At 33.3% G+C, this 17,440-nt stretch overlaps 1 protein-coding gene across 4 annotated transcripts in view; it reads right to left on the reverse strand.

The window, feature by feature from the left end:
• The window catches only part of LOC117339280, a 29,497-nt gene continuing 12,057 nt past the window's right edge, over positions 1-17,440 (reverse strand). For all 4 annotated transcript variants that reach the window (XM_033900788.1, XM_033900790.1, XM_033900791.1 and 1 more), the window contains exons 3-14: positions 17,196-17,297; positions 16,077-16,179; positions 15,045-15,159; positions 14,722-14,780; positions 13,707-13,858; positions 13,118-13,176; positions 12,199-12,252; positions 11,773-11,871; positions 3,234-3,274; positions 2,881-2,944; positions 2,315-2,368; positions 1-1,958 (exon numbers count right to left, since the gene is read on the reverse strand). In XM_033900788.1, the coding sequence (XP_033756679.1) occupies positions 1,833-1,958; positions 2,315-2,368; positions 2,881-2,944; positions 3,234-3,274; positions 11,773-11,871; positions 12,199-12,252; positions 13,118-13,176; positions 13,707-13,858; positions 14,722-14,780; positions 15,045-15,159; positions 16,077-16,179; positions 17,196-17,297 (1,028 nt within the window). In that variant the 3' untranslated portion in view covers positions 1-1,832. The remainder of the gene's footprint in view (positions 1,959-2,314; positions 2,369-2,880; positions 2,945-3,233; positions 3,275-11,772; positions 11,872-12,198; positions 12,253-13,117; positions 13,177-13,706; positions 13,859-14,721; positions 14,781-15,044; positions 15,160-16,076; positions 16,180-17,195; positions 17,298-17,440) is intronic.

Below are 17,440 nucleotides of genomic sequence, written 5' to 3' on the forward strand. Positions count from 1 at the left end.
ACAATTTTTAAGAAACAAAATAGTTTCGTATTTCAGAAACTAGAGAAATACGTTGCCAAATGTTTGCATGCTTTATTTCCTATTACGAAAATAATAAAATATTTAAAGCTAACACGTTTAATATGCAAAGTTATTACTGGTATTTCCTGCGGGGAAAAAATGGTAAATGTTTTAGCATTTTGAAAAAAACGAGATAACCCATAGATACTAATAATTCAGATCCAGTTATAAAAGAAAATCGTGACGACCTTAAGATAGAAGGTATTTCTTTCAGAGTAAAAGGTGCAACAGTTCATTAAACACTTTTAAAATTGGTACTTGTGATAGAATCGCTGTATATTAACAAAATCTCTTTTACCAGCCGATGTGAATTTTCCTCAATACTGCAAATAAATTATTCAGGCACTTTGGAACCATGCACATTTCTAACCATATTTCCTATCTTATTTTTATTGTCTTTATGCACAGAAGAGGTACAATGAAAAGACCTTTATTGTTTTTATTTGTTTATATTCTGTATGATAATGTACTATAACTATCACTATGTAAATTCTATTTTATAGAATACAGAAACACTAGCGACAATTATACTCTAAAAAGACAATACATCAATCATAGTACTTCTATTTAATAGAATATACAGAAACACTAGCGACAATTATACTCTAAAAAGACAATACATCAATTATAGTACTTTTATAGCAGTTAATGGAATACGTTTTCAAAATAGATATGTAACAACACAAGTTAAGACTATAACCACACCCATAACATATAAAAGCATAGAGTGGGCTTTAGCAAAGTACTCCCATAAAGTAACATCTTAGACTATGTTACAATAGTGCTATACAAAACACAACAGTAGACAATGATAATACCATTGTTCATACTCATCTGTGAAAAAAACACAAATCAATATAGCTCTACGCACGCATTTTGCCTCCTGGAAACATGTACATGTCGACAAACAATGTAGTTATGGGTAGCGATAAATTATCAAAATCTGCGGAAACGATAAGGAACTTTAAAGGGGCATTCCTTCTTTCGGACATCAGAAACATGCACAATTTTTATTGGTGAAATCTATATCCGAACGATTATTATATTGTGTTTGTGCCTACAAGAAAAAGGCGTTTCGTATGCAAATACTGTAAGTCTTTGGGGTAATAACTGATACTTCGGGTCGAATTAAGAATTGTCAGGACTTAATACTCGAAGAACTTCGGTTTTTATTGATAGTAAAACTGCCTTATTAACTTAAAGACTATAACTTTTACTACTTGGAAAATATATATATTTTCCAGTAAGTTTAATTTTGACGATCTGAACTGTATTCAAACGAAGGAATGCCCTTTTAACGGAAACTTTTAAAACATTCCAAAAGATTATTGAAACATTTTAAGATAAAAGCACCAGTATTTACTTTAAGAGACTGAAAATTCGCATATTATCCGCGGTCATGATTTGAGTGTTAAGGTACTTAAATTGGTTGCTAACAAGTATGGTGATGTAAATGTGTCAATCATCTAAATACTCATCGCAGATATAAAATGGGAAATACTATCGTATTTACAGGGATATAAAATTCGTTTGCACCATGGGAATTAAAAAAAAAAAACATTATCTGCATGTGTACATTTGTTTACATATGTATGTAAAACACAGCCCATTTCACCAGGCGCACAGCAGAATATGTCCCGAAAAGTACAAAAAAGTACAAATGTATAACACTGTATAGTCCATTATTATCGAGGCAAATACAACAATCCTCGTTTACGAATACTCGTGACCAAGACAAGAACCCAATAATGTTTCTTCATGAAGTCTATCACTCAACATTCGTAGAATTTGTAGCCGTTGCCAATACAAGAACCACATAACTCATTATTTTTGTAATATTCAATTAGTTCATTCAGGCTTCTGAACTGGGCTGCTGCCTCTATGCAATAAATGTCCTCCTAATAAAACAAAAGGTAGTTGATAATATATCGTTTTTTGACAATAAATGAATATAAATAACAATAGCATTATAATAAACAAAATATATTAAATCCACCGTTACAAATGTCCTCCTAATAAAAGAAAAGGTAGTTAATAATATATCGTTTTTTGACGATTAACGAATGTAAATAACAATGGCATTAGTAAACAAAATATATTAAACCCACCGTACATTTATATCAAATCCTCTGTAATTTTGTATTAAATCCATTGTACTTTTACAAGCTCGATTTTCTTAAGAGACGATTCGACATCTTTATATCATTGAATAATGGCGTTACAGGGCCAAAAGGATGCCTCGATAATCACTTACCCTTATGTTGATGACGTGTTGTTTGCATTCATCCCTTCTTTTAACCACCAAAATCTGTGAAATATGAATAAAGCAATAAAGACAAGACAAATACACGCACAAATAAATAAAATCGCCATCACCTTAGTCGAAGTAGAAAATATAATAAATAAATAAATGAATAAAGTAATAAAAGAGACATGCACAAAACCAAGGAAACATTTACACCAGGAACTAAGAGGAGCAAGATATTAAAAAAATCATCAGGAATATGTATTATACCAAGGAAAACAAAATAGGAGTATACGGCATGAAATAAACAAGAAGCATAGTTTTGCAAAATTTACATGAGTGAGCATGATTAACAGGCACACCGAGAATCTGCTCCGGGGTCTCCAATTAATAATTCAACAACGCATATATATCATCCTAAGGACATAAATCTTATTTTATATACAAATCCTCGACAGCTTTTAAAGAAGTGCCATATTTTGAAATATGAAAAAAAAGAGTTGCAAAGAATGGTTAAGATAAAATAATAAGCTTTGAATGGTGTTATTTTGTTGTTTTGAATGCCGTAAGCATACCTTCCTCCCTTGTTCCCTCGAGTTGCGTACCAGGAACGTCTGTATCACTTTGTCCTTCAGATGCCTGTAACATAATATGTTACAAACTATGGAGTAGGTTTGAGGCCGGATGGTGTGACTTTATCCGTTATTACATATGTTGGTAATTTTCAGACGACTTCATAGCCACTTAATCATAAATTAAAAGACTTAGAAAATACAGAAATCAAAATCGTAGCAATAAAAGTAAACACTCAGGAGCAATGAATTTCTTACCGTTATTCAGAAAAAGGAACGAATTCGCAAAATCTTAACAGATAGACTTAGCTTCAAAGTTCAATGCGGGGCTACACAGCCAGCACTATGGTACTTACGCTCGGGCAGCATTGCCGTCAGAACTATCAAACAGGTAGTCCTACAAATGGAGACAACTCTGTTATCAACTGTAGAACAAATCACCAGTAGTAATATAGATATTTGGTCATGTGTGTAACCATGGTTATAGGTGTTTGGCCGGAAAGTTTTATAAAGAAACAATAATGTGATTTATCCGTGCACTATACAATGCTTTTCTAAATTATGCTATAGCGTAAAGAACCAACGAGTGGAATATTTAAGCATTTGATGAACGTACACAGCATTACAGGAAAATAGAATGAACCGTTAAATTCAAATTGGAGAAACGGCTGGTTTATATTGACCTGCACGACAGCCGAATGCATGCATTATGTTGCTTGTAGACTAAACTGAGTTTTACGGGTATATGTAGGAACTATCTTTCTCCAGATATATGTTTATCAGCTTACATACATGACTCCTGATACATTCATATCAGATTACTTTACTATTAAAGTTTATTCAATTCCGCCCAAAACGTGATATACGATGATACATATGTTAATAGGAATGTTAATCCTATAGAATGATATATGTAGTGATGGCTATCCCACAGTTAACATATAGAATGATATATGTAGTGATGGCTATCCCACAGTTAACATATAGAATGATATATGTAGTGATGGCTATCCCACAGTTAACATATATAATGATATATGTAGTGATGGCTATCCCACAGTTAACATATATAATGATATATGTAGTGATGGCTATCCCACAGTTAACATATAGAATTATATATGTAGTGATGGCTATCCCACAGTTAACATATAGAATGATATATGTAGTGATGGCTATCCCACAGTTAACATATATAATGATATATGTAGTGATGGCTATCCCCCAGTTAATCGTATAGAATGATACATGTATATGTAGTGATGGCTATCCCACAGTTAACATATAGAATGATATATGTAGTGATGGCTATCCCACAGTTAACATATATAATGATATATGTAGTGATGGCTATCCCACAGTTAACATATAGAATGATATATGTAGTGATGGCTATCCCACAGTTAACATATAGAATGATATATGTAGTGATGGCTATCCCACAGTTAATCATATAGAATGATATATGTAGTGATGGCTATCCCACAGTTAATCCTATAGAATGATATATGTAGTGATGGCTATCCCACAGTTAATCCTATAGAATGATATATGTAGTGATGGCTATCCCACAGTTAACATATATAATGATATATGTAGTGATGGCTATCCCACAGTTAATCCTATATAATGACATATGTAGTGATGGCTATCCCACAGTTAATCCTATATAATGATATATGTAGTGATGGCTATCCCACAGTTAACATATATAATGATATATGTAGTGATGGCTATCCCACAGTTAACATATAGAATGATATATGTAGTGATGGCTATCCCCCAGTTAATCGTATAGAATGATACATGTATATGTAGTGATGGCTATCCCACAGTTAACATATAGAATGATATATGTAGTGATGGCTATCCCACAGTTAACATATATAATGATATATGTAGTGATGGCTATCCCACAGTTAACATATAGAATGATATATGTAGTGATGGCTATCCCACAGTTAACGCATAGAATGATATATGTAGTGATGGCTATCCCACAGTTAACATATAGAATGATATATGTAGTGATGGCTATCCCACAGTTAATCGTATAGAATGATACATGTACAATGTATATGTAGTGATGGCTATCCCACAGTTAACATATAGAATAATATATGTAGTGATGGCTATCCCACAGTTAACGCATAGAATGATATATGTAGTGATGGCTATCCCACAGTTAACATATAGAATGATATATGTAGTGATGGCTATCCCACAGTTAACATATATAATGATATATGTAGTGATGGCTATCCCCCAGTTAATCGTATAGAATGATACATGTATATGTAGTGATGGCTATCCCACAGTTAACATATAGAATAATATATGTAGTGATGGCTATCCCACAGTTAATCCTATAGAATGATATATGTAGTGATGGCTATCCCACAGTTAACATATAGAATGATATATGTAGTGATGGCTATCCCACAGTTAACATATAGAATGATATATGTAGTGATGGCTATCTCACAGTTAATCATATAGAATGATATATGTAGTGATGGCTATCTCACAGTTAATCCTATAGGATGAAATGTGTAGTGATGGCTATCCCACAGTTAACATATAGAATGATATATGTTGTGATGGCTATCTCATAGTTAATCCTATAGAATGATATATGTAGTGATGGCTATCTCACAGTTAATCATATAGAATGATATATGTAGTGATGGCTATCTCACAGTTAACATATAGAATGATATATGTTGTGATGGCTATCTCATAGTTAATCCTATAGAATGATATATGTAGTGATGGCTATCCCACAGTTAACATATAGAATGATATATGTAGTGATGGCTATCCCACAGTTAACATATAGAATGATATATGTAGTGATGGCTATCCCACAGTTAATCCTATAGAATGATATATGTAGTGATGGCTATCTCACAGTTAACGTATAGAATGATATATGTAGTGATGGCTATCCCACAGTTAATCCTATAGAATGATATATGTAGTGATGGCTATCCCACAGTTAATCCTATAGGATGATATATGTAGTGATGGCTATCCCACAGTTAATCCTATAGAATGATATATGTAGTGATGGCTATCCCACTGTTAATCCTATAGAATGATATATGTAGTGATGGCTATCCCACAGTTAACATATAGAATGATATATGTAGTGATTGCTATCCCACAGTTAACATATAGAATGATATATGTAGTGATGACTATCCCACAGTTAATCATATAGAATTATATATATGTAGTGATGGCTATCCCATAGTTAATCATATAGAATGATATATGTAGTGATGGCTATCCCACAGTTAATCCTATAGAATGATATATGTAGTGATGGCTATCCCACAGTTAACATATAGAATGATATATGTAGTGATGGCTATCCCACAGTTAATCATATAGAATGATATATGTAGTGATGGCTATCTCACAGTTAATCCTATAGAATGATATATGTAGTGATGGCTATCCCACAGTTAATCATATATAATGATATATGTAGTGATGGCTATCCCACAGTTAATCATAGAGAATGATATATGTAGTGATGGCTATCCCACAGTTAACATATAGAATGATATATGTAGTGATGGCTATCTCACAGTTAATCGTATAGAATGATATATGTAGTGATGGCTATCCCACAGTTAATCATATAGAATGATATATGTAGTGATTGCTATCCCACAGTTAACATATAGAATGATATATGTAGTGATGGCTATCCCACAGTTAACATATAGAATGATATATGTAGTGATGGCTATCCCACAGTTAATCCTATATAATGATATATGTAGTGATGGCTTTCCCACAGTTAATCCTATAGAATGATATATGTAGTGATGGCTATCCCACAGTTAACATATAGAATGATATATGTAGTGATGGCTTTCCCACAGTTAATCCTATAGAATGATATATGTAGTGATGGCTATCCCACAGTTAATCATATAGAATGATATATGTAGTGATTGCTATCCCACAGTTAATCCTATAGAATGATATATGTAGTGATGGCTATCCCACAGTTAACATATAGAATGATATATGTAGTGATGGCTATCCCCCAGTTAATCGTATAGAATGATACATGTATATGTAGTGATGGCTATCCCACAGTTAACATATAGAATAATATATGTAGTGATGGCTATCCCACAGTTAACGCATAGAATGATATATGTAGTGATGGCTATCCCACAGTTAACATATAGAATGATATATGTAGTGATGGCTATCCCACAGTTAACATATATAATGATATATGTAGTGATGGCTATCCCCCAGTTAATCGTATAGAATGATACATGTATATGTAGTGATGGCTATCCCACAGTTAACATATAGAATAATATATGTAGTGATGGCTATCCCACAGTTAATCCTATAGAATGATATATGTAGTGATGGCTATCCCACAGTTAACATATAGAATGATATATGTAGTGATGGCTATCCCACAGTTAACATATAGAATGATATATGTAGTGATGGCTATCTCACAGTTAATCATATAGAATGATATATGTAGTGATGGCTATCTCACAGTTAACATATAGAATGATATATGTTGTGATGGCTATCTCATAGTTAATCCTATAGAATGATATATGTAGTGATGGCTATCCCACAGTTAACATATAGAATGATATATGTAGTGATGGCTATCCCACAGTTAACATATAGAATGATATATGTAGTGATGGCTATCCCACAGTTAATCCTATACAATATGATATATGTAGTGATGGCTATCTCACAGTTAACGTATAGAATGATATATGTAGTGATGGCTATCCCACAGTTAACATATAGAATGATATATGTAGTGATGGCTATCCCACAGTTAACATATAGAATGATATATGTAGTGATGGCTATCCCACAGTTAATCCTATAGAATGATATATGTAGTGATGGCTATCCCACAGTTAATCCTATAGGATGATATATGTAGTGATGGCTATCCCACAGTTAATCCTATAGAATGATATATGTAGTGATGGCTATCCCACTGTTAATCCTATAGAATGATATATGTAGTGATGGCTATCCCACAGTTAACATATAGAATGATATATGTAGTGATTGCTATCCCACAGTTAACATATAGAATGATATATGTAGTGATGACTATCCCACAGTTAATCATATAGAATTATATATGTAGTGATGGCTATCCCATAGTTAATCATATAGAATGATATATGTAGTGATGGCTATCCCACAGTTAATCCTATAGAATGATATATGTAGTGATGGCTATCCCACAGTTAACATATAGAATGATATATGTAGTGATGGCTATCCCACAGTTAATCATATAGAATGATATATGTAGTGATGGCTATCTCACAGTTAATCCTATAGAATGATATATGTAGTGATGGCTATCTCACAGTTAATCATATAGAATGATATATGTAGTGATGGCTATCCCACAGTTAACATATAGAATGATATATGTAGTGATGGCTATCCCACAGTTAACATATAGAATGATATATGTAGTGATGGCTATCCCACAGTTAACATATATAATGATATATGTAGTGATGGCTATCCCCCAGTTAATCGTATAGAATGATACATGTATATGTAGTGATGGCTATCCCACAGTTAACATATAGAATAATATATGTAGTGATGGCTATCCCACAGTTAATCCTATAGAATGATATATGTAGTGATGGCTATCCCACAGTTAACATATAGAATGATATATGTAGTGATGGCTATCTCATAGTTAATCCTATAGAATGATATATGTAGTGATGGCTATCTCACAGTTAATCCTATAGGATGAAATGTGTAGTGATGGCTATCCCACAGTTAACATATAGAATGATATATGTTGTGATGGCTATCTCATAGTTAATCCTATAGAATGATATATGTAGTGATGGCTATCTCACAGTTAATCCTATAGAATGATATATGTAGTGATGGCTATCCCACAGTTAATCATATAGAATGATATATGTAGTGATGGCTATCCCACAGTTAATCATATAGAATGATATATGTAGTGATGGCTATCTCACAGTTAACATATAGAATGATATATGTTGTGATGGCTATCTCATAGTTAATCCTATAGAATGATATATGTAGTGATGGCTATCCCACAGTTAACATATAGAATGATATATGTAGTGATGGCTATCCCACAGTTAACATATAGAATGATATATGTAGTGATGGCTATCCCACAGTTAATCCTATAGAATGATATATGTAGTGATGGCTATCTCACAGTTAACGTATAGAATGATATATGTAGTGATGGCTATCCCACAGTTAATCCTATAGAATGATATATGTAGTGATGGCTATCCCACAGTTAACATATAGAATGATATATGTAGTGATGGCTATCCCACAGTTAACATATAGAATGATATATGTAGTGATGGCTATCTCACAGTTAATCATATAGAATGATATATGTAGTGATGGCTATCTCACAGTTAATCCTATAGGATGAAATGTGTAGTGATGGCTATCCCACAGTTAACATATAGAATGATATATGTTGTGATGGCTATCTCATAGTTAATCCTATAGAATGATATATGTAGTGATGGCTATCTCACAGTTAATCATATAGAATGATATATGTAGTGATGGCTATCTCACAGTTAACATATAGAATGATATATGTTGTGATGGCTATCTCATAGTTAATCCTATAGAATGATATATGTAGTGATGGCTATCCCACAGTTAACATATAGAATGATATATGTAGTGATGGCTATCCCACAGTTAACATATAGAATGATATATGTAGTGATGGCTATCCCACAGTTAATCCTATAGAATGATATATGTAGTGATGGCTATCTCACAGTTAACGTATAGAATGATATATGTAGTGATGGCTATCCCACAGTTAATCCTATAGAATGATATATGTAGTGATGGCTATCCCACAGTTAATCCTATAGGATGATATATGTAGTGATGGCTATCCCACAGTTAACGTATAGAATGATATATGTAGTGATGGCTATCCCACAGTTAATCATATAGAATGATATATGTAGTGATGGCTATCCCACAGTTAATCCTATAGAATGATATATGTAGTGATGGCTATCCCACAGTTAACATATAGAATGATACATGTAGTGATGGCTATCCCACAGTTAATCCTATAGAATGATATATGTAGTGATGGCTATCCCACAGTTAATCCTATAGGATGATATATGTAGTGATGGCTATCCCACAGTTAACATATAGAATGATATATGTTGTGATGGCTATCCCACAGTTAATCCTATAGGATGATATATGTAGTGATGGCTATCCCACAGTTAACATATAGAATGATATATGTAGCGATGGCTATCCCACAGTTAACATATAGAATGATATATGTAGTGATGGCTATCCCACAGTTAATCCTATAGAATGATATATGTAGTGATGGCTATCCCACAGTTAACATATAGAATGATATATGTAGTGATGGCTATCCCACAGTTAATCCTATAGGATGATATATGTAGTGATGGCTATCCCACAGTTAATCCTATAGAATGATATATGTTGTGATGGCTATCCCACAGTTAATCCTATAGGATGATATATGTAGTGATGGCTATCCCACAGTTAACATATAGAATGATATATGTAGTGATGGCTATCCCACAGTTAACATATAGAATGATATATGTAGTGATGGCTATCCCACAGTTAACATATAGAATGATATATGTAGTGATGGCTATCCCGCAGTTAACAAATAGAATGATATATGTAGTGATGGCTATCCCACAGTTAATCATATAGAATGATATATGTAGTGATGGCTATCCCACAGTTAACATATAGAATGATATATGTAGTGATGGCTATCCCACAGTTAACATATAGAATGATATATGTAGTGATGGCTATCCCACAGTTAATCCTATAGAATGATATATGTAGTGATGGCTATCCCACAGTTAATCATATAGAATGATATATGTAGTGATGGCTATCCCACAGTTAATCCTATAGAATGATATATGTAGTGATGGCTATCCCACAGTTAACATACATAATGATGTATGTAGTGATGGCTATCCCACAATTAATCATATAGAATGATATATGTAGTGATGGCTATCCCACAGTTAACATATAGAATGATATATGTAGTGATGGCTATCCCACAGTTAATCCTATAGAATGATATATGTAGTGATGGCTATCCCACAGTTAATCCTATAGAATGATATATGTAGTGAAGGCTATCCCACAGTTAACATATAGAATGATATATGTAGTGATGGCTATCCCACAGTTAACATATAGAATGATATATGTAGTGATGGCTATCCCACAGTTAATCCTATAGAATGATATATGTAGTGATGGCTATCCCACAGTTAACATATAGAATGATATATGTAGTGATGGCTATCCCACAGTTAACATATATAATGATATATGTAGTGATGGCTATCCCCCAGTTAATCATATAGAATGATATATGTAGTGATGGCTATCCCACAGTTAATCCTATAGAATGATATATGTAGTGATGGCTATCCCACAGTTAACATATAGAATGATATATGTAGTGATGGCTATCCCACAGTTAATCCTATAGAATGATATATGTATTGATGGCTATCCCACAGTTAATCCTATATAATGATGTATGTAGTGATGGCTATCCCACAGTTAATCATATAGAATGATATATGTAGTGATGGCTATCCCACAGTTAATCATATAGAATGATATATGTAGTGATGGCTATCCCACCCGTCATCATGTAAGGGTCAGCAATGCAAGTTTTGGAATTATACACGGTATATAATATCGATTAACTCAAAAATATCCATGGTTAACTTTGAAAATGGTAGCCTAAAAACTACACTAAATCAAGCCTCGAACCTCCATCTCTGTCTCCTCCTCCTCCTCCGCAACCTCATCGTCGCCTTCTTCCTCATCATCCACAATTCCACGTTGATTCACATATTGTCTTGTTTCAGCCTTTCAACATATAAAATTACCATATATTCCCATACCATACTTAAACTATAACCTAATGACATTATTAGATTGATATATTACGTCTACATTTTCTCTATCACTATGATGTTTGGTAAGTATCCACGCGCTATTTGCTAGGTTACCAATTAAGCCTGGAAAGAGGAATGAGAAATCATCAAGCATTTCCATGGTGTTTTTTTACACTAATACTTCATATCAAATGTACAGCGCTCTCAATATATACCCCATTCAAATAAAGACAATTAGTATAAAACGTAACGAACATCATTAACAAAATCGCTTATTGTAATCACATCAGGTACTTACCTCATTTACATACACGTGCTCATCACTTTCCATCGTAGGCTTCTTCTTCTGCTTCTGAATAACAAAAATGGAGAAAGTATCACATGTGCATATTAAAACTACGACACATCCACGTATCTCTTACTAATAACTAGCCATCGAATATTCGCAGAAATAAATATTTTGTAAAATCCCAATTAAACTGATGTTTCATGGAAAAAGATTCATGGAGCCGTTCTTTATTGCTCACCTGGTTTATTTAAGCAAACATCACAGTAATGTTTATGTTATATTTGTTTGTCCAACAATCCTATATGTATGGTTATTGCGTGAAGATCTCAATTACTTCAAAGATATAAACAAGAAACGAAGTCAAGACTCAACATGATTGTGTTTAAAGAAATTTAAAGTCACTTGGGGGTTGGGAAACCCCTGGGCTTATTTTTACATCAAGGTTGTGTTCATCTCTTGATGCCCAGCAATGCTATATATGTTTATGGGATGGGGATCTGAACGGTATTTAAAAATACTTAATTACAATTTTGAAAAAAAGTCCTGTATAGCAATATAGTCAAACTGGTCTCTTTCGCCCCGCCCCTTAGGCCCCTGAGGCCCTGGGGGATTTGAGGGTCATCTCAATCATTTGTATAAATTTGAATCCCAGCCACCTTGGGATGTTCCCACTGAAATATCAATGTCATTATTTGCTTAGTTTCAGAGAAGAGGTCGTTAATATCAATATTGCCAAATGGACCCCATTAGGCCCCAACCGTCAGACCCCTGGGGAGTCAGTCCAAACAGATGTATAAATTACCAGCAACCTAGGGATGCTTTCTACCAAATTTGGTTTAATCCTTATCATCGGTTAAGAAGAAGTCGATTGTTGACAATACTAGTTTGGAATTTTCTGTACACGATTGTTATGATAATAGATACATACCGTTTCTTTATTCATTTTTCCACCAGACGTTTCCTTTGGAGTGGACCCATCGAATATTTCTGTAAAATAAATATTGGCTGTGAATAAATGTAAGAAAATCGAACAATATTATATACAAATGTATGTAAAGTGGTGATATAATTTATTTTAATGTATATGCTATCATGCACTAATCACAATACACATACATCACCCTTTATAATAATACACATACAATTTTTTGTATGTCAATCTTATAATAATACACATACATCACCCTTTATAATAATACACATACGTCACCCTTTATAATAATACACATACGTCACCCTTTATAATAATACACATACGTCATCCTTTATAATAATACACATAGGTCACCCTTTATGATAATACACAAACGTCACCCTTTATAATAATACACATAGGTCACCCTTTATGATAATACACATACGTCAACCTTTATAATAATACACATACGTCACCCTTTATAATAATACACATACGTCAACCTTTATAATAATACACATACGTCACCCTTTATAATAATACACATACGTCATCCTTTATAATAATACACATACGTCAACCTTTATAATAATACACATACGTCCCCAGGGATTGTAGCGGTCAACTTTCGGTTTTGTTTTCTTTGTCTTATCCTCCTTTAACTTGTCTATGTTGGTGTATCCGCTGGTTGGACTTTCCATCAAAACAGGCTTCTCTGTCTCCGACAATCCAAACTTGATTAGCACGTGTTTACTGTGAAGGAACATAAACAGAAAATGAATACGCGTGTTTAATGTTATTTTCCGTATGGAAAAATATTTTTTTCAGTGGGTAGAAAAAAGAAAGACACAACAAGCACAGTCACTACAGGACATTTTCAGGCGGACTGTTGCTGGTCGGTCCCCAAAAGACATAGAGGATATCTAACAGTGTCTTCAGTAATACTGAAAATATTAGCCACACGAGTGAAATATATTTGGTATTACTGAAGACACTGTTAGATATTCTGTTTATTACATTTTTTATCAACGAAAAACCTACCCCGTATGCTAACTAGGCCTACAGCGAAAGTTTGCATGCAAAAAAATGTACTTCCCCCTGTCCAGGTGCTGACATATATGTCAGGCTTTCTGATTGGTCAATTATTGTGGTATTTTCTAATCATTAATTTGATTGGTCAAATCATCAAAAGTGATATAGTGAAAAATATGATATTCTTCACTAGTGAAAAATATCACTTTTATAGAATGAATAATTTTTGATATTTCACTGGTAAAAATGTAATAAACTGTTATATTTCATTATAAACCATATAGATACAACAAAATTTAATATATACACATATGAAAGCAGGCTTAATTTAAAATGAAATAATATTTCAATGAGAATGTCATGTTTTGTAGATTATCATAACTCCCTTTATCTTAATATGTTAAAGGTTTGCAAACTTCTCGATTATAGATTATTAGATGGTACCACATGAGCTAAGACCTGTCCCCAACAAACCGACCCCCTCCAATCCCAGAGTTACACAGCGACCAACGAATTATTCATAACTAATACCATATGTATTACTGACTGATAAGACAAACGCTGGGGAATATGTCACTACTTACTCGGGAGGCAACTGGTAATTTCCTACAAGCAGAGCATCGTATATGCTCCTCATCCAGTCCTGTAACGAAATAGGTATCTATCATGGATGTACCAAAATAATCTGGTTTAATTTAGGAGTTTAATATGGCTCAAGAAATAGTTATAAAATAAATAAATTTAAGTCAGAAAATCATTATGTAAATAACTATGTAGTATGAGCAACACTGACCTACTACCTGTCGTTTTCACCGAATTTCATTAATTAAGTTCAAAACACACACAAACTAATATAAATTTGATTGTACACAGTCTGTTATCAGAGGAAAACTTCATCGCCACTCACCAGCATGTCATCAGCATTGGCACATGAGAACATATACGTCTTCAGCGAGTTGTCTCCTAATGGGGGCTGTATCTCGAAACAATGGTCTCGCTGTTGATTATCTACCCGACACAACCTGACATACAAGAGCAGTATTATTACTTTATTCCATCTCTTTCAGGTGAAAATCGGTGGATTCACGTTTGTTATTGGAGTGTCCACTGTCTAGAATATTACAGTTGTAAACAAAATTGATTTTTAGTGTTTTTTGTATCTTAAATACGTCTAGGATAGACAAGTGTAAGAATTCAGCTTGACAATTCTTTGCAAAAAAAGTGAAAACCTCAAAAAACATCAGTTATATTCCTAAGACTTTTTACCTGCAGAGAAATTCGATTCTTTTTGTATTCAATCTAGAAATAAATACTTGCGATATATTGTAACCATACCAATTATTCCATTTAAGCATATTTGTTATCTATCGTGTTATTTAAACGTGCTACATCGTCGACAAAGAGAAGGTATGTCCAATTGAAAACAGGATTAGATTATCATTACACTACTACATTCAGTACCACCCTCTCTTTGATCTTTAAAATTTCAGGTGAATAAATAGTTAAATGCACCCCGAAGAAATTCTATCGTACACTATATTTGGTACACAAGTTTTGGTTTTATCTTAAGCGATAATTTTAGAACGCTAATATTACTTTTTTCCCCTTTCAGTGCTCAGAAATTGGCTCTTACATGTAATTGTTCGTTTTGTCTTTATTATTATCACTGCCCATTCTAGCATCAACATGCTTGCATACACAGGTACATAACATATACAGGTATATAACAAGTCATTAGCACATACACATAGAAATACACTTACACTCGCATTATTCGCATTCACCAAACACCCTTCCCACACTCACATAATTAGAATATCATAAACACACACTTTCAGATATCAAATCTATAACAGGAATTTACTATAAACATACGAACGTATAGAATGTCCTTTTTTAATTTCTTGTGAAATATTTTATTTTTGTAGCCTCGTTTTACCTGTTATACCCTGTAAGTGGAAAAGCTGTCTTCGGATTCTTCGATGTATTTGATTCAAAGTGGTACATACACCCCTCTGCTATACAGCAGTACAAGGTCCTCCCTGAAAAACAACACGGAGTCATGTCCGTATATCATAGTTTAAAGTATATGCATAACGGTTGTATCTTTCTCTGAAATCGAGCACAATAAAACTGAAATGATTATCACAGTAAAATAAAAATGGTTACCAATCCCATAGATAACCTGATTGCATTTCCAATCACAATATCATCTGTTATTTACCAGTTCTCAACACTGAAATAAATAACAAACGATCTCGTATACATTCGATCAGTAAGTATGTTAACATGACAAAGAATTGGCAAGGAGACAGATTACATAAGTACTTAGTCCTTGTTTCTGAATCCTTTTAGACATTATATTGTATATATCATATTGTCATGTATTATTGAATAAAATAAGTTTAAACTAAGAATTGGCATAGATTAAAACAAAAACGATTTAACACAACATGTATCGTATGTATAGTAGGAATTCAAAGAAAATCTATAATTGAACTCTAGGAATACTTCATCTCGTGTCTATAGCCTTATATAGATAAAATGCACCATAGTGTACGTGATGTGATGAAACACAAATGACACATCACAAAGATGGACAGATGGTATTTCTTGTTATATTTTTGATAGTACATCAGCTATAAGTAAAGTTTTAACGGTGATTGAACGGTGTTTTTTTTACTGTAAACGAGTCGGGCCAATAAACCAGAAGAGGTCGAGTACTTATAGGAAATAAATTATATATAGGGATCTGAATGTTGTACAGCCTAGTTTACTCTATTAGTCGCTAGATACTCTCTTGAAGTACTACTGGTAGGTCACTGAAAATACTAACCAGATTCCGTTGAATCCTGTAATTAGCTGCTCAAACAAACAAACAATAGGAAGTAAATCTGATATGTTTATATCATAGATTTAGGGGGTAATTCTTCATTTTCGGTATCATCCTATCATAAATTATGCAAATATATTAAAGGATACTTTCCCGTTTCAATGTAAAATGTAAATATTGACTTATCTATTGTTGACAAACCCAGTTTTACTCTGACAGACGTACATGCAATAGCGCCAATCGACAGACGCTGTGATCCACGCTGTGTCTTCCTCTTCAGCCACCCGCTCTTTGATACATGTCCGAGCTTTAATAAGTCTTTAGCTCCTGTGACGACCAAAATCAAAACGGAACAAACTATATCAAAACATATGCCCCCGGTTATCACATATAAATCCGTCAGAATTTGGACTCTTGCCAGAAAAAAGAATAACCTAGCAAAGATTTCGCAATACACATGTATTTGTTAT

The sequence above is a fragment of the Pecten maximus genome, chromosome 12 (genome assembly GCF_902652985.1).
Source record: "Pecten maximus chromosome 12, xPecMax1.1, whole genome shotgun sequence".
NCBI lineage: Eukaryota > Metazoa > Mollusca > Bivalvia > Pectinida > Pectinidae > Pecten > Pecten maximus.